The sequence below is a fragment of the Nerophis lumbriciformis genome, linkage group LG33 (genome assembly GCF_033978685.3).
Source record: "Nerophis lumbriciformis linkage group LG33, RoL_Nlum_v2.1, whole genome shotgun sequence".
Taxonomy (NCBI): Eukaryota; Metazoa; Chordata; class Actinopteri; order Syngnathiformes; family Syngnathidae; genus Nerophis; species Nerophis lumbriciformis.
The window spans coordinates 23631851-23653240 of NC_084580.2; the positions used below are offsets into that span (position 1 = coordinate 23631851).

General features: G+C 38.4%; 2 protein-coding genes across 8 annotated transcripts in view; one reads left to right on the forward strand and one right to left on the reverse strand.

Moving 5' to 3' along the window:
* The window catches only part of LOC133575696 (uncharacterized), a 459465-nt gene that overhangs the window by 93024 nt on the left and 345051 nt on the right, over positions 1-21390 (forward strand). The window contains exons 1-2 of one of the 6 annotated variants that reach the window (XM_061928464.2): positions 10117-10571; positions 16800-17018. The exons of 4 other annotated variants lie outside the window; for them this stretch is intronic. In XM_061928464.2, the coding sequence (XP_061784448.1) occupies positions 10445-10571; positions 16800-17018 (346 nt within the window). In that variant the 5' untranslated portion in view covers positions 10117-10444. Of the gene's footprint in view, positions 1-10116; positions 10572-16799; positions 17019-21390 lie in introns of those variants that run through there. One more of the 6 variants, XM_061928463.2, reaches the window with a different exon arrangement.
* The window catches only part of LOC133575711 (uncharacterized), a 46649-nt gene that overhangs the window by 4549 nt on the left and 20710 nt on the right, over positions 1-21390 (reverse strand). Inside the window, exon 1 of one of the 2 annotated variants that reach the window (XM_061928497.1) lies at positions 4795-5278. The exons of the other annotated variant lie outside the window; for it this stretch is intronic. Within the exon in view, the coding sequence (XP_061784481.1) occupies positions 4795-4921 (127 nt within the window). The 5' untranslated portion in view covers positions 4922-5278. Of the gene's footprint in view, positions 1-4794; positions 5279-21390 lie in introns of those variants that run through there. 2 annotated transcript variants of the gene reach the window in all.

The following is a 21390-nucleotide window of genomic DNA, read 5'->3' on the forward strand; positions in this document are numbered from 1 at the left end:
AAAATATTGTTCATGGAATTATTGAGACATTTCTAGGATGTATTTACGATTTTTACGAGATTTTGATAGAATTTAATACATTCTAAGGCCGGCGTGGCTCGGTTGGTAGGGCGGCCGTGCCAGCAACTCGACGGTTCCAGGTTTGATCCTAGTCACTGCCGTTGTGTCCTTGGGCAAGGTACTTTACCCACCTGCTCCCAGTGCCAGCCACACTGGTTTAAATGTAACTTAGATAATGGCTTTCACCATGTAAAGCGGTCTGAGTCACTAGAGAAAAGCGCTAAATAAATATACTTCACTTCACTTAAAAGGGAACCACACTTTTTTTTTTATTTTGCCTATCAAGAACACACGTTTTTTTTTTTATGCATTCTAAATAGTAAATAAATGCGAGCAAGTACAGCACTGACTTGTGTATTTATGCTTTAAAAGAAGCAGTAGAAAAATACAGAGTGCAGGGCTCTACAATGTTGGTAGGGTTTATTGATGCATCTAAGGCATTTGACAGAGTCAACCATCTCAAACTCTTCACCAATCTGAAGCATAGGGGTGTTCTGGGTATATTCTGGCATATTGGTACGACAGGCAGACGATGCAGGTAAAATGGGGGAGTAGTTTATCCTCTCCCTTTAGAGTTGGCAATGGGGTACGGCAGGGTGGGCTTCTATCACCAGGCCTATTTAGCCTGTCTATGGATGACTTGTCAAGGCAGTGGGAGAATGCAGAACAGGATGCATCATGGGGAACACCTTAATCAACCACTTTATGTACACTGATGATTTGGCCATTATATCTCCCAGTAGTGCAGGGTTCCACCAGCTTCTTAAAGGCCTACTGAAAGCCACTACTACCGACCATGCAGTCTGATAGTTTATATATCAATGATGAAATCTTAACATTGCAACACATGCCAATATGGCCGGGTTAGCTTGCAATTTTAAAATCCGCGCGGAATATCCTGCTGAAAACGTCTCGGTATGATGACGTCAGCGCGTGACGTCACGGATTGTGGAGGACATTTTGGGACAGCATGGTGGCCAGCTATTAAGTCGTCTGTTTTCATCGCAAAATTCCACAGTATTCTGGACATCTGTGTTGGTGAATCTTTTGCAATTTGTTCAATGAACAATGGAGACAGCAAAGAAGAAAGCTGTAGGTGGGAAGCGGTGTATTGCGGCCGACTGCAGCAACACAAACACAGCCGAGGTTTCATTGTTTACATTCCCGGAAGATGAAAGTCAAGCTTTACCATTGGCCTGTGGAGAACTGGGACAACAGAGACTCTTACCAGGAGGACTTTGAGTTGGATGCGCAGACGCGGTACCGTGAGTACGCATGCAGCTGCGGCTCCCAAACATTTGATCGCTTGCCCGTACGTGCGTGCCGCTATGTGCATGTCACGTACGTAACTTTGGGGACTTTGGGGAAATATATGTGCTGTATGAACTTTGGGGAGGTGAACGGTACTTTGGGCTGTGGGATTGAGTGTGTTGTGCAGGTGTTTGAGTTGTATTGGCGGGAGGGGGGAGGTGTTTGTTATGCGGGATTAATTTGTGGCATATTAAATATAAGCCTGGTTGTGTTGTGGCTAATAGAGTATATATATGTCTTGTGTTTATTTACTGTTTTAGTCATTCCCAGCTGAATATCAGGTCCCACCCGCCTCTCACAGCATCTTCCCTATCTGAATCGCTCCCACTGCCCTCTCGTCCTTCACTCTCACTTTCCTCATCCACAAATCTTTCATCCTCGCTCAAATTAATGGGGAAATCGTGGCTTTCTCGGTCCGAATCGCTCTCGCTGCTGGTGGCCATGATTGTAAACAATGTGCAGATGTGAGGAGCTCCACAACCTGTGACGTCACGCTACTCGTCTGCTACTTCCGGTACAGGCAAGGCTTTTTTATCAGCGACCAAAAGTTGCGAACTTTATCGTCGATGTTCTCTACTAAATCCTTTCAGCAAAAATATGGCAATATCGCGAAATGATCAAGTATGACACATAGAATGGAACTGCTATCCCCGTTTAAATAAGAAAATCGCATTTCAGTAGGCCTTTAACTAACATATGCTCAGACTATGGAGTCAAGTTTGACAAAGAGTTTGGTAATATATGTAGGACCAAGGAGGATCAACATCTTATCATCATCAATGACAAGATGGAGGATGATGCTGACATGCTTAGACTGCTGTATGTCCAAGCCAATATGCTGGTGAGCAAATGTCATTACTGCTCTGATGAAGCGAAGGTGTACTTGTTTAGAGCTTACTGCACCCCTATGTACACAGCACCCCTCTGGGTGAGGTTCAAGAAAGAGAACTTGCACAAACTCCAGGTTGCATATAATGACTGTCTCAGAATCCTGCTCAGAAAGGCCAGGGGTAGTAGTGCCAGCAAGCTTTTTTGTGATTTAGGGATAAACACCTTCCACGCCACCCTGAGAAAACTGATGTTTAAGTTTATATGTAGACTGCAGGGGCCCGAGAATGGTTGTATTATACAGATAGCCAATCCTGGGTGTAGTTCTGTTAGGTACCAATCCTACATATGGAAACACTGGTATCTGTGCCTCACAATACCAAGGTCCTGGGTTCGGTCCTGGACTCGGGATCTTTCTGTGTGGAGTTTGCATGTTCTCCCCGTGACTGCGTGGGTTCCCTCCGGGTACTCCGGCTTCCTCCCACCTCCAAAGACATGCACCTGGGGATAGGTTGATTGGCAACACTAAATGGGACCCAGTGTGTGAATGTGAGTCCGTCTTTAAGTGTTGGCCCTGTGATGAGGTGGCGACTTGTCCAGGGTGTACCACGCCTTCCGCCCGAATGCAGCTGAGATAGGCTCCAGCACCCCTCGCGACCCCGAAAAGGACAAGCGGTAGAAAATGGATGGATGGATGTTATCTGTGCCTTTAATAGAATGTGTAGAAGCATTTTAAAGTACATTTTTATTGCTGCTTATATTTATTTATGGTATTTTTTCTTCTTCATCGATTTACGTTTATTCTACAAATGGACTGGGATAGGTAACTTATTTTTACGGGTAGTTAAATTCGACTGAACAACGACAACCACGCGGTTGCAAGTACCAGACGTAAATACAGTCGTGGTCAAAAGTTTACATACACTTGTAAAGAACATCATGTCATGGCTGTCTTGAGTTTCCAATACTTTCTACAACTCTTATTTTTTTGTGATGTAGTGATTGGAGCACATACTTGTCATGAAGTTTGCTTTTTTTATGAATTTATTATGGGTCTACTGAAAATGTGAGGGTCAAAAGTATACATACAGCAATGTTAATATTTGCTTACATGTCCCTTGGCAAGTTTACCTGCAATAAGGCGCTTTTGGTAGCCATCCACAAGCTTCTGCTTGACCACTTGACCACTCCTCTTGACAAAATTGGTGCAGTTCAGATAAATGTGTTGGTTTTCTGACATGGACTTGTTTCTTCAGCATTGTCCACACGTATAAATCAGGACTTTGGGAAGGCCATTCTAAAACCTTCATTCTAGCCTGATTTAGCCATTCCTTTACCACTTTTGAGGTGTGTTTGGGGTCATTGTCCTGTTGGAACACCCAACTGCGCCCAAGACCCAACCTCCGGGCTGATGATTTTAGCTTGTCCTGAAGAATTTGGAGGTAATCCTACTTATTCATTGTTCCATTATAAGCACCAGTTCCATCCATCCATTTTCTACCGCTTGTCCCGTTCGGGGTCGCGGGGGTTGCTGGAGCCTATCTCAGCTGCACATGGGCGGAAGGCGGGTTGCACCCTGGACAAGTCGCCACCCCATCACAGAGCACCAGTTCCATTGGCAGCAAAACAGACCCAGAGCATAATACTACCACCACAATGCTTGACGGTGGGCATGGTGTTCCTGGGATTAAAGGCCTCACCATTTCTCCTCTAAATATATTTCTGGACATTGTGGCCAAAAACAGCTAATTTTTTGTTTCATCTGACCACAGAACTTTCCTCCAGAAGGTCTTATCTTTGTCCATGTGATGTTAAAAAGTTAAAGTTAAAGTACCAATGATTGTCACACACACACTAGGTGTGGCGAAATTATTCTCTGCATTTGACCCATCACCCTTGATCACCCCCTGGGAGGTGAGGGGAGCAGTGGGCAGCAGCGGTGGCTGCGCCCGGGAATCATTTTGGTGATTTAACCCCCAATTCCAACCCTTGATGCTGAGTGCCAAGCAGGGAGGTAATGGGTCCCATTTTTATAGTCTTTGGTATGACTCGGCCGGGATTTGAACTCCCAACCTACCGATCTCAGGACGGACACTCTAACCACTAGGCCACTGAGTAGGTGTCATGTCATGTCAGATGAAACAAAAATTGAGCTGTTTGGCCACAATACCCAGCAATATGTTTGGAGGAAAAAAAGGTGAGGCCTTTAATCCCAGGAACATCATGCCTACCGTCATTGCTGTATATATACTAACATTGCTGTATGTATACTTCTGACCTAGCAGATTTGGTCACATTTTCAGTAAACCCAAAATAAATTCATAAAAGATGCAAACTTCATGAATGTTTTTTGTGACCAACAAGTATGTGCTCCAATCACTACATCACAAAAAAAATAAGAGTTGTAGAAATGATTGGAAACTCAAGACAGCCATGACATGATGTTCTTTACAAGTGTATGTAAACTTTTGACCACGACTGTATGTACATCATCCTCACAAAACAGCCAACCTTCTTAAACACAATATATTTAAGAATAGTGTTAATAATGAAATATGAAGTTAGTAAAGATGTGAGAGTAAGAAGTAAACAAACCTGTTCTGTGTAACACAACTTGATGATGTTTCTTATAATAAACATCCAGTAGTTGATGTTGTGGCTCCTTCTCCTCTTTTGTTGGACAAAGTTCCTCCTCGTACTTTGCTATCGTTCTTTCGCACATTTTCACACAATCACAACACTTTACACTCACATTAGTTCCCTACTTAGCGATGTTTAAATAACTTCCGCGTCTCTTTGTTAGCAGCTAACAAGCTAAGCTAACTAGCCAGCTAAGCTAGCTGCAAGCTACCTTAAGTGAAGCTATCAAACAGGAGAAGTGTCAAAGTGCGCTCAGACTAATGTATCCTGCTACAAACAATTATTAACCGTGTGTACTCTATTAAACAACATATATGTAAGAATACAGAAATATAATGCCCGCGTTTAGGCCTTCTCCGTCAGACGCCATCTTGCTGTATCACCCGATCGGTCCACGCATGCGCGTATTCTACGTCACTTCCGTCACTTTGTTTTGCCACAGTTACTTACCATGGTTCTTTTGTGTCATCTGTATTTCAATAATAATGTCATAATAAACTAGGGCTGAAACGACACGTCATCGGTTACGTAAATACGTCGACGCCGTTTTTGTGCGTCGACGCGTCGCATATTCACGTCACACTACCGTCATGGCGGAGTGCAAAGCAGACGGTGCGAGCGAGGGGAAAAAAGCACGCCAAAAGTCGTCAAAAGTGTGGGAGTATTTCAATAAACAGCCTAAGAAGAAACGCTACTTTTACTCCTCTACTTTTATCTACATTCAGCTCGCTACTCGCTACTGATTTTTATTGATCTGTTAATGCACGCTTTGTTTGTTTTGGTCTGTCAGGCAGACCTTCATAGTGCCTGCGTTTCAACAAATACAGTCACTGGTGACGTTTACTCCGTTCCACCAATCAGATACAGTCACTGGTGACGTTGGACCAATCAAACAGAGCCAGGCGGTCACATGACCTGACTTAAACAAGTTGAAAAATGTATTCGGGTGTTACCATTTAGTGGTCAATTGTACGGAATATGTACTGTACTGTGCAATCTACTAATAAAAGTTCCAATCAATCAATCAAAAGTGTGAAGGAAAAAAGACCATTTTTTATTTCAACTGTACATCCCGTCAAAGCCTAAAGACTGACTGCACAGTTCCTGTCTTCACAATAAAAGTGCCGCTCCATCGCGCCTGCGCTTTCAAAATAAGAGTCTCCGAAAGCCAGCGCAAACAAGCTAGCAAGCTACGGAGTTTGCCGCCAATGTATTTCTTGTAAAGTGTATAAAAACGAATATGGAAGCTGGACAAATAAGATGCCAAAAACCAACCACTTTCATGTGGTATTAGACAGAAAGGAGGAACTTTTTTTCTACTCCATTTGAAAACGTGGACGTTATCAGCGCTGCTGTCTGATTACAATCAATGCAAGTCATCAGAATCAGGTAATACACCAACTTATATTCTTGTCTTCATGAAAGAAAGGAATCTATATGTGTTAAACATGCATGTATATCCATTAAAACACCTTTAACTTGTAAACAAAAAACGGCAAAATAAATAAATATAAATTATATACTGTATATATCAATGTATGTATATATATATATATATATATATATATATATATATATATATATATATATATATATATATATATATATATATATATATATATGTATATGTGTATATATATATATATATATATATATATATATATGTATATGTGTATATATATATATATATATATATATATATATATATATATATATATATATATATATATATATATATATATGTATATGTGTATATATATATATATATATATATATATATATATATATATATATATATGTATATATGTGTGTGTGTGTGTGTGTGTGTGTGTGTGTGTGTGTGTGTGTGTATATATATGTATATATATATATATATATATATATATATATATATATATATATATATATATATATATATATATCAAATCAAATCAAATCAACTTTATTTATAAAGCACATTTAAAATTTACCACAGGGGTAGCCAAAGTGCTGTACAATGGTCAGGTTAAAAGATAAAACGAGTACCGAGCAAACACAACACAACACAAACAGAACACGATAAAAAATAAATAAAATAGAATAAATAAAAACATAAAAACATAAAAACAGGTTCACAGCAGGTGTATTATGGGGCGCCATTGCAGGATGGATATCACTCAGTGTTAAAAGCCATGGAATAAAAGTATGTTTTTAAGAGAGATTTAAAAACAGGAAGAGAGGAGGCTTGTCTAACACTAAGGGGTAGGTCGTTCCAGAGCTTGGGAGCAGCAACGGCGAAAGCTCTGTCACCTCTAAGCTTCAGCCTTGTGTCAGGGACCGTCAACAGCAGCTGATCGGCTGATCTTAAGGATCGGGTGGGGCAGTAAGGCTGAAGGAGGTCGGAGAGATAGGTTGGCGCGAGGTTGTTTAGACATTTAAAAACAAATAAAAGGAGTTTAACGCACAGGGAGCCAGTGAAGGGACGCTAAAATAGGGGTGATGTGCTCACGCCTGCGGGTCTGTGTTAGCAGACGAGCAGCAGAGTTCTGCACGAGCTGCAGGCGGGCGAGGGAGGCCTGGCTAATGCCTACATACAGGGCGTTACAGTAGTCAAGACGAGTCGAGATAAAGGCGTGGATTAATTTCTCAAGATCATGTCCTGATAGAAGCGGTTTCACTTTCGCTATTTGGCGTAATTGATAAAAGCTTTTTTGTACGACGCTGCTGAGTTGTTTTTCGAATTTAAAATCTGAGTTGAACTTTATATATATATATATATATATATATATGTATATATATATATATATATATATATATATATATATATATATATATATATATATATATATGATATGATATGATATGTGTGTGTATGTTGCTCATCAGTTACTCAGTACTTGAGTAGTTTTTTCACAACAAACTTTTTACTTTTACTCAAGTAAATATTTGGGTGACTACTCCTTACTTTTACTTGAGTAATAAATCTCTGAAGTAACAGTACTCTTACTTGAGTACAATTTCTGGCTACTCTACCCACCTCTGCTAATAATGTTGTTGTATGCACACTGTGTCGAGCGGAAATGGCCTATCATAGCAGCACAACGGCTATGAACGAACATTTGAAAAGAAAACACCCGACAGCGTTCTTGCCATCACCACCAACTAGTCAATCGTCCGCGTGAGTATACGTTGTCATCATTACACAAAAACATGAATGTGTCATTTGTATCTGCGTTGTAAATTCATAAACTAAAGCACTGTTTCGCTCTGAGAGGCGCGTTTGGCGTGCCTGTTCAGTGTTTACAAAGACGCGCTCCTCTTTAACGCTAACATTAATTACTTGTGCAAATACCTTTTACAACATTAACAGTTACGTATACTATGTACAAACCAACAATTAACTTTCACTTTAATCATACTATCATTGTTGTGTTATTAAGCAAAATAAGCAATACTTTTACTTTTGTTGAAATGTTTACACTGTTACAGAATATTTCGTTTTGCACTTTTTTGTATTGGATGTTTATGTTTATTTTTGCACATTTTAGCAAATAAGCAATACTTTTACTTTTGTTGAAATGTTTCCACTGTTGTTACAGAATATTTCCGTTTTGCACTTTTTTGTATTGAATGTTTATCTTTATTTTTGCACATTTTAAAGCAAAATAAGCAATCCTTTTACTTTTGAAATGCTTATACTATTGCAGAATATTAAGATTTGCACTGGATGTTTACTTTTATATTTGCACATTAAAAAGCAAATAAGCTACTTTTAATTTTGTTAAATGTTAAAAGTATTAAATGTTTACATTGTTACAGAATATTTTGTTCTGTTATTGTCAATGTTGACTGAGTGGCCATACTTTTTTTTTTTTGTAAATAAAAGCCATGCCTTTTGAAAAAACTGGCCTACATTTATTTTTTCATCTTCATTTTAAATAAAAAAAATAATCGGTAAAAGGAAAAATAATCTATAGATTAATCGAAAAAAATAATCTATAGATTAACCGAAAAAATAATCTATAGATTAATCGATAGAAAAATAATCGTTAGCTGCAGCCTTAATCAACTGTCAGCAGTTTATTGGACAAACTTAAAAGGGTCCAAGCAAGGACATCCAACTCGCCAAGTGCTACTAAACTGCCAAGAAAAAGAGAAGAAAAAAATGAATAGTTTGGGGTGGATAATAGGAGACATATGTAATAAAGCTCAAATTGACAATATTAAAGTTAGCCTACAGTACCAATCCCTGCAATACCACCGTGGATGTATGACAACCCAAGGGTAAATATGCAATTATTAAATCATATCGATTTAATTAGTTACCAGGTAGAACAATGGATTGAGGAAACGTTTTTAGACAACATCATAATATATACAGATGCATCAAAAACTATAAGTAATAAAGTAGGAGCAGCAGCAGTTATCCCACAAGGAAACATAGTATTAAATAAAAGAATCAGTGATGAGTTATCTGTTTTTACGGGAGAATTGGTCGCAATTGATATGGCAGTTCATTGGATAGAGGAAAATAAAGCAAGGAAAGCAGTCGTGTGCTCGGACTCCAGCAGTGCATTGATGAGCATAAAAAACATAGCATGAGAAACCAGACAAGATTTAGTTGATGAAATAGTTCAGGCAATCTGCAGAATAAATAAAGCAGGAAGTGTGGTAACATTTCTCTGGTACCTGCTCATGTAGGAGTTGTGGGCAATGAATTAGCAGATAGATACACAAAACAAACAAGCACTAAAACAGAAGTAAACATGGAGATGAAGCACAGTAAAGAAGAAGTGAAGAACATCATTAAGATAGAAGACAATAAAAAGATCATTTGGAATAAGGAAAGAAAAGGTAGAGAGTATTACAAAGTCCAGAGGAGAGTAGGTGTAATGAGAGGAGGAATAGAAATAGGAAGGAAGAAGACATTATTACTAGAATGAGATTAGGACATACATATCTAAATAGTTGATAGGAAACATAATACAGGACTGTGTGACTGTTGTCATCACATAGAAAGTGGAGGACATCTTTTAATACATTGTAGCAAATACAATAGAGAAAGGCAAATACTGGGAAATAAGTTAGTGAAAGAGAAGTTTAGGTTAGTAGTGGAAGATATTTTAGGATTACACTCAGAACACATAGGTTATAAAGCATTATATACATATTTAAAAAAGACTGGGTTAAATAAAAGAATATAGAGTAGGGATCCACCTCGGTCCACACTCCATTTCAGTAGGTGGCGGTAATGCACACCACAAGGTTGCTTGTCAACCGCCATAAAAATAAAAGAAGAAGACGTAGGGTACGCGCATGCGTGAACCGATCGGGTGATAAAGCAAGATGGCGTCTGACGGAGAAGGCCTAAACGCGGGCATTATATTTCTGTATTCTTACATATATGTTGTTTAATAGAGTACACACGGTTAATAATTGTTTGTAGCAGGATACATTAGTCTGAGCGCACTTTGACACTTCTCCTGTTTGATAGCTTCACTTAAGGTAGCTTGCTAGCTGGCTAGTTAGCTTAGCTTGTTAGCTGCTAACAAAGAGACGCGGAAGTTATTTAAACATCGCCAAGTAGGAAACTAATGTGAGTGTAAAGTGTTGTGATTGTGGGAAAATGTGCGAAAGAACGATAGCAAAGTACGAGGAGGAACTTTGTCCAACAAAAGTGGAGAAGGAGCCACAACATCAACTACTGGATGTTTATTACAAGAAACATCATCAAGTTGTGTTACACAGAACAGGTTTGTTGACTTCTTACTCTCACATCTTTACTAACTTTATATTTCATTAGTAACACTTTTCTTCAATAGGAAGATGCTTTGTCTTGTGGGGATGATGCAATGCTTTCATTTAGATTCTTCATGAAAACGAGACAGTTTGAGGTTGATGTTCCTCTCAGTTTGTAACAATGTGTGATTGATTGATTGAAGGACTTATGAGAAGTTTGCATAGGAAAGGGTACACTTTCATCACGGTACACATTCACTGCTACAAGAAAGCCTGACATGGTTTCACTTGAAATATTTGTTTAACTCACACAGAACACAGTACTATGTAGAAAGTAGCATTTAAAGTACACAAATACTGCTAGAAAATACAATTTAAAAAAGTAAAAGGCTTTTTCTATTCCCAGTTACAACCTGTAGTGTCTTTTCAAAGCAGCTTTGAAGGAAGTAAGGGATTTACATTCCTTTATGGCTATTGATAGGAAGATCCACATGTTGGTGGTATAGGCGAGGGCGGACCTACGTCACTTCCGCCTGCCAATCCCCTGGCAACCGGTCGCCATATTGAATTCGTTGAAAACAAACCAGCTCACAGCGAACACAGCATTGACAGAAAAGGTATTTAACGAGGTTTCACTGCATTTTAAACTGTTCTAAATGGCGTATGATTATGTAAATAGTATTTCCAGTGAGGCTAGGTTAAGATACGAGTTAAAATGTTCTGTAGTTGGATTAAACGACTGCCCTTACCGCCTTCCAGCAGATGCGTGGACTGATAATCCTACACAATGGCCGGACATGGAATTTGGAAATCTTTATGTCTACCTCACAAGCGCACCAGGTCGATTGTTAGCTTCGGTTGTTATATAACGAATAAATCACATAAAAATGGTTAAATCACCCAAGGTATGTTGATAAATGATAATAAGGATGACACGGTGGCTACCAGTATCTGTATATTTATTATATCTGTAGAGAGCTCATTCAAATTCAGTTCAGTATTATGATTTATTATTTGCTGAATTACTGGAAATAGCCTTTATACCGTATGTTATTGTTGTGCAACAACAACAACTTCAGCTGTCGAACGTTATTCAGTAAAAATTCAACGGGTTCAACATTAGCATGGACGGTATAGCCAAGTTGTGGTTAAGAAGGTTGATTTTTGTTCCTTATATTTACCAGAAACGAAGTGATCCGAACACACGACCCGGGATTTTGGGGGACTCCAGTGAGAACCGTCCTCGTTTTCCCGGTGTAAAGCTGCGAGCCATTTGTCTCGTCTCTGTGGGCTTTTAGCACGCTTTGGCAGAACAAAATATGACCTTTGTTTTCCCTGTTTCCAGTTGTGGTTTGCACAACCAAAAACAACACAGTTTTTTGGCATTTTGGAGGCAGAATGACGGGTTTAATCAGCGCAGGTCGACAGGTTAAAGAGTAACGGCGACGGTTTGTTTTCAACGCCAGTCAGGTTGCTATGGCTCGAAGAACCCGTATGTAGCTCAGTTGCCCGGATGTCGGCCCTGCCCTATAGCAGGCAAACGAATTGGAACCTTTTTTGGAGTGAAATCTGGGTTGAATATGACTTGTACAACTACCTCTGGTGTTATAATGGTGAATATATTTTGAAGTATCTAGACAGGTACATGGGTATTTTAGTGGTATGGTGTATCTTGTACACCAGACCAACTGCAAGAAGATGTACTCTGTCAGATACCAAGAGCCTCCCCACGTGAAGGAAATGGTTGGCGGAAAGGTGAGCCCGAGATGGACGGTTGAGTAGAAGCCCAATCATTTTGTTTTGGCTGTCAAGAGTTAGTTTTTCAGGGCTTTTAAGGCATCACGGTACCAAACATGAACTCCGTAGTCAAAGTGGGGTTAAAATGTGTTGTGTTAGAGTTTTAAGTGTATTTCTACCCACCAGCGGGTTGATCCTACTATGTAAGGTTGTACAGTATACCGAAATTAGTATAATACTGCAATACTATCCATCCATCCATTTTCTACCGCTTGTTCCTTTTGGGGTCGGGGGGGTGCTGGAACCTATCTCAGCTGCATTATTCATATTCGATACTATACCGCCTCTAAACAGTACGACTTCTTTGATTACATCAATATTTTTTGGCATCACAACATCTTTGTTTTGTTTTTTTAATTTATATTATGTTTATAAACTCAGGAAAAACGTCCCCGGTATCATCCAAAACTAATGTAAAGTATCCAAACAACAGAAGAAGTGATTATTACATTTTAACAGAAGTGTAGATAGAACATGTTAAAACAGAAAATAAGTAGATATTAACATTAAATGAACAAGTAGATTAATAATCCATTTTCTACCACTTGTCATTAATAATTTTGACAAAGTTGGGAAATTGTGTTAGATGTAAATATAAACGGAATGCGATGATTTGCAAATCCCTTTCAACCCATATTCAGTTGAATATGCTACAAAGACAACATATTTGATGTTCAAACTCATAAACTTTATTTTTTTTTTTTGCAAATAATATTTAACTTAGAATTTCATGGCTGCAACACGTGCCAAAGTAGTTGGGAAAGGGCATGTTCACCACTGTGTTACATCACCTTTTCTTTTAACAACACTCAATAAACGATTGGGAACTGAGGAAACTAATTGTTGAAGCTTTGAAAGTGGAATTCTTTCCCATTCTTGTTTTATGTAGAGCTTCAGTCATTCAACAGTCCGGGGTTACCGCTGTCGTATTTTACGCTTCATAATGCGCCACACATTTTCAATGGGAGACAGGTCTGGACTGCAGGCGGGCCAGGAAAGTACCCGCACTTTTTTTTTACGAAGCCACGCTGTTGTAACACGTGCTGAATGTGGCTTGGCATTGTCTTGCTGAAATAAGCAGGGGCGTCCATGAAAAAGACGGCGCTTAGATGACAGCATATGTTGTTCCAAAAGCTGTATGTACCTTTCAGCATTAATGGTGCCTTCACAGATGTGTAAGTTACCCATGCCTTGGGCACTATTGCACCCCCATACCATCACGGATGCTGGCTTTTGAACTTTGCGTCGATAACAGTCTGGATGGTTCGCTTCCACTTTGGTCCGAATGACACGATGTCGAATATTTCCAAAAACAATTTGAAATGTGGACTCGTCAGACCACAGAACACTTTTCCACATTGTATCAGTCCATCTTAGATGATCTCGGGCCCAAAGAAGTCAGCGGCGTTTCTGGATGTTGTTGATAAATGGCTTTCGCTTTGCATAGTAGAGCTTTAACTTGCACTTACAGATGTAGCGACAAACTGTATTTAGTGACAGTGGTTTTCTGAAGTGTTCCTGAGCCCATGTGGTGATATCCTTTAGAGATTGATGTCGGTTTTTGATACAGTGCCGTCTGAGGGATCGAAGGTCACGGTCATTCATTGTTGGTTTCCGGCCATGCTGCTTACGTGGAGTGATTTCTCCAGATTCTCTGAACCTTTTGATGATATCATGGACCGTAGATGTTGAAATCCCTAAATTTCTTGCAATTGCACTTTGAGAAACGTTGTTCTTAAACTGTTTGACTATTTGCTCACGCAGTTGTGGACAAAGGGGTGTACCTTGCCCCATCCTTTCTCGTGAACGACTGAGCATTTTTTGGGAAGCTGTTTTTATACCCAATCAAGGCACCCACCTGTTCCCAATTAGCCTGCACACCTGTGGGATGTTCCAAATAAGTGTTTGATGAGCATTCCTCAACTTTATCAGTATTTATTGCCACCTTTCCCAACTTCTTTGTCACGTGTTGCTGGCATCAAATTCTAAAGTTAATGATTATTTGCAAAAAAATAAATGTTTATCAGTTTGAACATCAAATATGTTGTCTTTGTAGCATATTCAACTGAATATGGGTTGGAAATGATTTGCAAATCATTGTATTCCGTTTATATTCACATCTTACACAATTTCCCAACTCATATGGAAACGGGGTTTGTAAATGACACAATATGTTACTACATATTTCAGCAGACTAAATTAGGAGTCTTTGTTTGCTTACTTACTACTAAAAGACAAGTTGTCTAGTATGTTCACTATTTTATTTAGGGACAAACTTGCAATAAGAAACATATGTTTAATGTACCCTAAGATTTTTTGCTAAAATAAAGCCAATAGTGCACTTTTTTGTGGTGCCTTTTATTTAGAAAAGTATCGAAAAGTATCGAAATACATTTTGGTACAGGTCCTGGTACCATAATATTGGTATCGGGAAAACTCTAGTAAGAATATAATTCGTTGGTTGATTCTTTGACTTAGTAGTCATTTTTTCTCTAGAGAGATTAGTCTCTACGATGCAGCCAAGATAGGTAATCTCATTTTTGTTTGTTATAATATTGTCACCCACTTTGACTGTGAAGTTATCTACTTTTCTGAGGTTAGGAATTGACCCAAAGACCTGTGTACTTGCAAGTACCAGGCGAGTCTTAATTTGCCAGTTTGTCATTGAAAGTCTTGCTAGTCTAGGTCTTGAGGATTCTAGCTTCGCTTGTTTTGTGGCCGTCAGCCTCGGTTCTATGTTCTTTACGGGTACAGAAAATGATGGAATGATCACTTAAGCCGCATACAGTAGTTCCACTTGTGGTGATCTTAGACTGGTCAGAAGTAACAACGAGGTCTATGAAGGTTTAAAAGGACTCACTCACCCTGGTAGTTTGCTTAATGAGCTAAGTGAGGCAATGTTGGTGGCACAGCTTAGTGAAGGTTTTAAAAATGGGTGCATCCTTACAGGACATATCTGTGTTCCAGTCCCCAAGAAGATGTAAACCTGTATCAACATGTTTACACAAAACTCACACACTCACCAAATACATTTTATACTGTAATCAAATCTAATTAAAGTTATAATTTCACTTCCTGATTCAGACCTACATGCATTAATAAGTGAAAGTAAACTTTTTTTTTTAATAACCAAAGTAGTCAACACTTGATTTATTAAAAGAACATAAAGGTGACTGACTTTCCTTCAGCGTGTCGTAGATGGTCTCCAATTCCTAAAGAGGAATTGTTGATGGAGATACTCCATAAAACACCACATAGTAAAACATGTTTTGGTAAAAGTTCCTTTTGGCCCAGCCAACAAAATGACCACAAAAAAGTATTTTGCATGATGACAAAAACATACCATGAATGTTTTTTAATTGATTTTGGAAGTAAGATTTTTTTAATTTCCATGATATTGAAGTTATTTTAATGACTATGTCATTACAAGATTGTGGTTAAGTTTACGGATACATTTTAGGTGTCATAGACCATATACAAAATAAAATGTTTACACCGTTTACATCAGTGAGTGTAAAGTTAAGAATGCCTCATTTAATGCTGCTTCGTACTTATATAAAAACTTTTCAAATTGCCTCCTATCAAATTTCCAAGTCTGTTTTTGTACTCACTGTACCACTTTTGAATTATTTTTAGGAAAAATAGGTATTTCCTGTGTTTTTATTGGTTGTTTTGCTACACACATTTAACACAACACACAAAAGAACACAAATAATGGCATTGTGTTAACAGTGTCAGTTCTTTTTTTTTCTTTCTTTTTTTTAATTTATTTATTTTTTATTAAATCAACATAGAAAAAAACACACGATACACTTTCAACTAGTGCATCAACCCCCAAAAAAACCCTCCCTCCCCCATTCACACTCATACACACCCACTCACACAAAAGGGGTTGTTTTTTCTGCTATCAATATTCTGGTTCCCGCAACATGGACAACATTTCTGCAAGGGACACAACACAGTCCCTGAAGCACACTTGATTGTTTGTGCTGCTGGTCCACTAACATTTTCACCTAATTACTATTTTTTCTTTCCCTTTTCTCCCTTTTGTAATTATTTGTATATTGTTTTACTTTCCCTTTTTTCCAAGAAAATATTTATTTATCTTATCTATAAAAAAATAAATAAAAAAAATAGGAAAGAAAGGACCTTATCTTCACCAGACCTGGTTGTAAATGAAATTAGCTTCGTTTAAAGATTTTTTTTTTTTAAACCAGGTCCAGTCCAGATAATGTCCAAGTCGGGTCCAGCAACACACACCTTCATTCATGTACACTGAGAAAAAAAAAAAAAAAAAAAAAAACGAAAATTTTGGAACATAGCAGATTGCATATAATTTATAAACAAAATTTCATTTTCAAAAACAAAAAAAACCAAAAAAAACCAGTGTCAGTTCAAAACTATTTCTATTCTCTCTTAATCTTATTTACTTATTTACCCAACAGACGTCCAGCAGCCCCCTCACATGAAAGAGGAAGAGGATGATCCACAGCGCCCCCACATTAAAAAGGAAGAGGAGGAAGTGTGGATCACTCAGGAGGGAGAGTGTCTTCTAGGGCAGGAGGAGGATGATGTCAGCAAGTTTCCACTGACTGTTGTCTCTGTGAAGACTGAAGAGCATGAAGACAAACCACCTGAGTCCTCACAGCTTCATCACAGTCTAAGTAAGCACATATCATTTTATTCTCAGGGCATTCAATCCATCACAACTGGACTGTTCACTTTGTCTTAGAAGACGTTTGTCCTCTCATCCAAGTAGGCTTCATCACTTCATGCTCATAGACTTAAAGTCTTAAATCGAATCACTGGAATTTAGAGGGGAACTGCACTTTTTTGGGGGATTTTTCTATCGTTCACAATCATTATAAAAGACATGATGGTGGATATATATTTAAAATAAAAATCACATTCTAACTAGGGCTGGGCGATATGGCCTTTTATTAATATGTGGATATGTGTAGGCCATGTCACGATACACCATATATATGTGGATATTTTGTCTTAGCCTTGAATGAACACTTGATGCATATAATCACAGCAGTATGATGATTCTATGTGTCTACATTAAAACATTCTTCTTCATACTGCATTAATATATGCTACTTTTAAACTTTCATGCAGAGAGGGAAATCACAACTAAGTCAATTTAGCAAAAGTGTATTTATTAAACACTTATTAAGCAGTGGCACAAACATTCATGTCATTTCAAAAGAGAAAGTGCAGGATTGTCAGAGACATTTTAAAACAAGCTATGAGTGCACTTTTGTGCATGATGTCACCAAGATGACATATCAAAACAACACTAAATTAAAGTGCACTTTTTGTACAGAACACCACTATAATAGTTTAAAACTAATAAAGTGCACTTTTGTGCATGATGTCACACAAGATATTTCAATAAGTGTCAAATAAAAATGAGCTGCATAATAGGAAATCAAATAGTGTATATCCTTCACTATGTGGTAGGTTCCTGCGGACGTTATCTCCTTATGTTGTTGACTATTTGTTTCATACGGTGTAGATGTGGAAATGGTTGCTTGGGTATTTTGTGGGTGTGGCACTGAACGGAGATGTTGACAAGCAGAGTTTCAAGCACTCTTCATTCTCTCGCGGGTGACTTTTCAAATGATGCTACATTAGCAGTGCTGCTACTTTTTGTAGAGACGCTTTTGCCGCATACTTGTTCACCATCTACCCGCTTGAAGCCAAACCACCGCCAGACGATGGACCCCCTGCTGTTTTTTGGGGGGAATTAAATATTCCTTCATTTGTTACCAGATTAGCACCTTCTTTCTCTCGTATTACCACTAGCACCACTCCGTTAGCACCACAGCTAAAGTTACCCATGTCGCTACTTCTCTGCTCGGGGACAGTATGTGACGTATGTAAGAAGTTGCGCTTGTTTTATGTCTCTGTGAGAAGGAGAGATTGTACGTGCATACAAATGTTTAAAATTACATTTTCCTCTAAGGTTATATTTCTCCTCTTTAGTTGAGAAGAATTGTTGTACCGGTACATTCTTTGGTAGCAGGTTGTAGTTTGCTTTGTACATCCTTTTAGCTGTTTGCAATTTTACCAAATCATCAAACTTTAACATTTTTGACTCAATAAATAAAGTGTTTGTATGTTCTCTATATCCAACATTATGTATCAGTTTATTGATCTTTTTTGTAACACAGTTAATGAATGTAGCGCACATGTGTAGTTATTTCCCATATTTCTACACAATAACTCAGATATGTAACACTAGCGAGCAGTAGAGAATATGAAGTGATTTTTGGCCCAGGACGTATTTTGCTTTATTCATTATTGAAATGTTTTTTGCCACTTTATGTTATATGTTTTGTATATGAGATTTCCAGTTCATTTTATCATCTATTAATACTCCCAAAAATGTGGTTTCTTCTACCCTTTAAATGTCTACTCCGTCTATTTGTATTTGTGTATGATGCTCTTTTCTACTGTTACCAAATAGCATTATTTTAGTTTTACTGAGATTCAAAGATCGTCTGTTTTTGTCAAAGCATCTTTTTAATTTGTTCATTTCTTCTGTTATTATTTGTATTATCTTCTGTGTGTTCTCTCCTGAACAGAAAGCAGTTGTGTCGTCTGCAAATAAAACTAACTTTAAGTCCTTTGTAACTTTACAAATGTCATCTATATAAAGATTAAACAATCTTGGTCCCAGTATTGATCCCTGGGGTACACCACAGGATATATCTAGCCGTGTTGACATATTTTCACCCATCTTCACATATTGCTTCCTGTTGGTTAAATAGCTTCTTACCCAGTTCAAGACCAAACCTCTGATGCCATATCGTTCTCATTGTTGTATTAAAATATCATGATTAATTGTGTTAAATGCTTTTGTTGAATCCATGAATACTGCGGCCGCACATTCTTTACCATCTATTGCATTGCTCATTTCCTCTGTTATTTGGATTAATGCTATTGATGTTGAGATATTTGCTGTGAATCCATATTGGTTCTCCACCAGCGTCCCACTTTTGTTGATAAATATATCTAATTGGCTATTGAATAGTTTTTCCATGATTTTGGAGAATGGTGGAAGTAATGAAACTGGTGTGTAGTTGGTAAACTGCTGTACGTCTCCATTCTTATAAATTGGTACGACTTTTGCAATTTTCATTTTGTCTGGGAATTTGCCGGTTAGAAATGATACGTTGCTGATATATGTCATAAGGTTCTGAAATGTCTTCTATAGCCTTTTTTCATCGTTACCATATCTATTCCATGACAGTCGGTTGAGGTCTCGGATTTACAATTTTTTACAATTTTGATTATTTCTTCTTTTGTCACGTTCTTAAGAAACAAGTCCTCAACTGACCCATCATCTACATTTGGAATTCTTTGTTCCAGATTTGTTCCGATATTAATAAAGTAATCATTAAAACGTTCAACTAAAGTACTGAGGGTAATCTTTCTTAGCAGCATTTTTAAAGGGGAACATTGTCACAATTTCAGAATGGTAAAAACCATTAAAAATCAGTTCCCAGTGGCTTATTATATTTTTCGAAGTTTTTTTCAAAATTTTTCCCATCACGCAATATCCCTAAAAAAGCTTCAAAGTGCCTGATTTTAACCATCGTTATATACACCCGTCCATTTTCCTGTGACGTCACACAGTGAAGCCAACACAAACAAACATGGCGCATAGAACAGCAAGCTATAGCGACATTAGCTCGGATTCTGACTCGGATTTCAGCGGCTTAAGCGATTCAACAGATTACGCATGTATTGAAACGGATGGTTGTAGTGTGGAGGCAGGTAGCGAAAACGAAATTGAAGAATAAACTGAAGCTATTGAGCCATATCGGTTTGAACCGTATGCAAGCGAAACCAACGAAAACGACACGACAGCCAGCGACACGGGAGAAAGCGAGGACAAATTCGGTGATCGCCTTCTAACCAACGATTGGTATGTGTTTGTTTGGCATTAAAGGAAACTAACAACTATGAACTAGGTTTACAGCATATGAAATACATTTGGCAACAACATGCACTTTGAGAGTGCAGACAGCCCAATTTTCATCATTTAATATATTCTGTAGACATACCCTCATCCGCTCTCTGTTGATGTCAGCAGGCCAGGGAAGCTAGGGTCGATATTCTTCTCTTGATCATCTTCGGTGGCATAAGGGACGGTGTGAGCCAAGACATCCAGGAGGTTTAGCTCGCTCGTCTCCGGGAACAAACTGCCGCCATTGCTTGCCGTGCTACCGAGGTCCTTTGTCCCTGAATTGCTCACACACTCCGGCAGATTCAATGGGGGTCTGGCGGCAGATTTCTTTGACTTTATCGTTGGAAATGCATCTGTTTTGAGTGTCGCAGGATATCCACACATTCTTGCCATCTCTGTCGTAGCATAGCTTTCGTCGGTAAAGTGTGCGGAACAAACGTCCAATTTCTTGCCACTTTCGCATCTTTGGGCCACTGGTGCAACTTGAATCCGTCCCTGTTGGTGTTGTTACACCCTCCGACAACACACCGACGAGGCATGATGTCTCCAAGGTACGGAAAATAGTCAAAAAAACTGAAAATAACAGAGCTGATTTGACTCGGTGTTTGAGAAAATGGCGGATTGCTTCCCGATGTGACGTCATCGCTCCGAGAGCGAATATTAGAAAGGCGTTTACTTCGCCAAAATTCACCCATTTAGAGTTCGGAAATCGGTTAAAAAAATATATGGTCTTTTTTCTGCAACATCAAGGTATATATTGACGCTTACATATGTCTGGTGATAATGTTCCCCTTTAATGATGCTATTTAGGATGCCCCTTGTTGCTCTAATGTTGTTTCTGTTCTTGTTTAATAATTGACTGTAGTATTCCTTCTTACATGTTCCTAGTATACCAATTAGCTTGTTTGTATATTTCTTATACTTATTTTCTGCCTCTATAGATGTCTGTGTTATAAATATTCCATATAATGTATTTTTTTGTAACAAGCATTTTTCGGTCCTTTTGTCATCCATGGTTGGTTGTTTTTCTTTTGCTTCTTACTAACTTCTTTCCA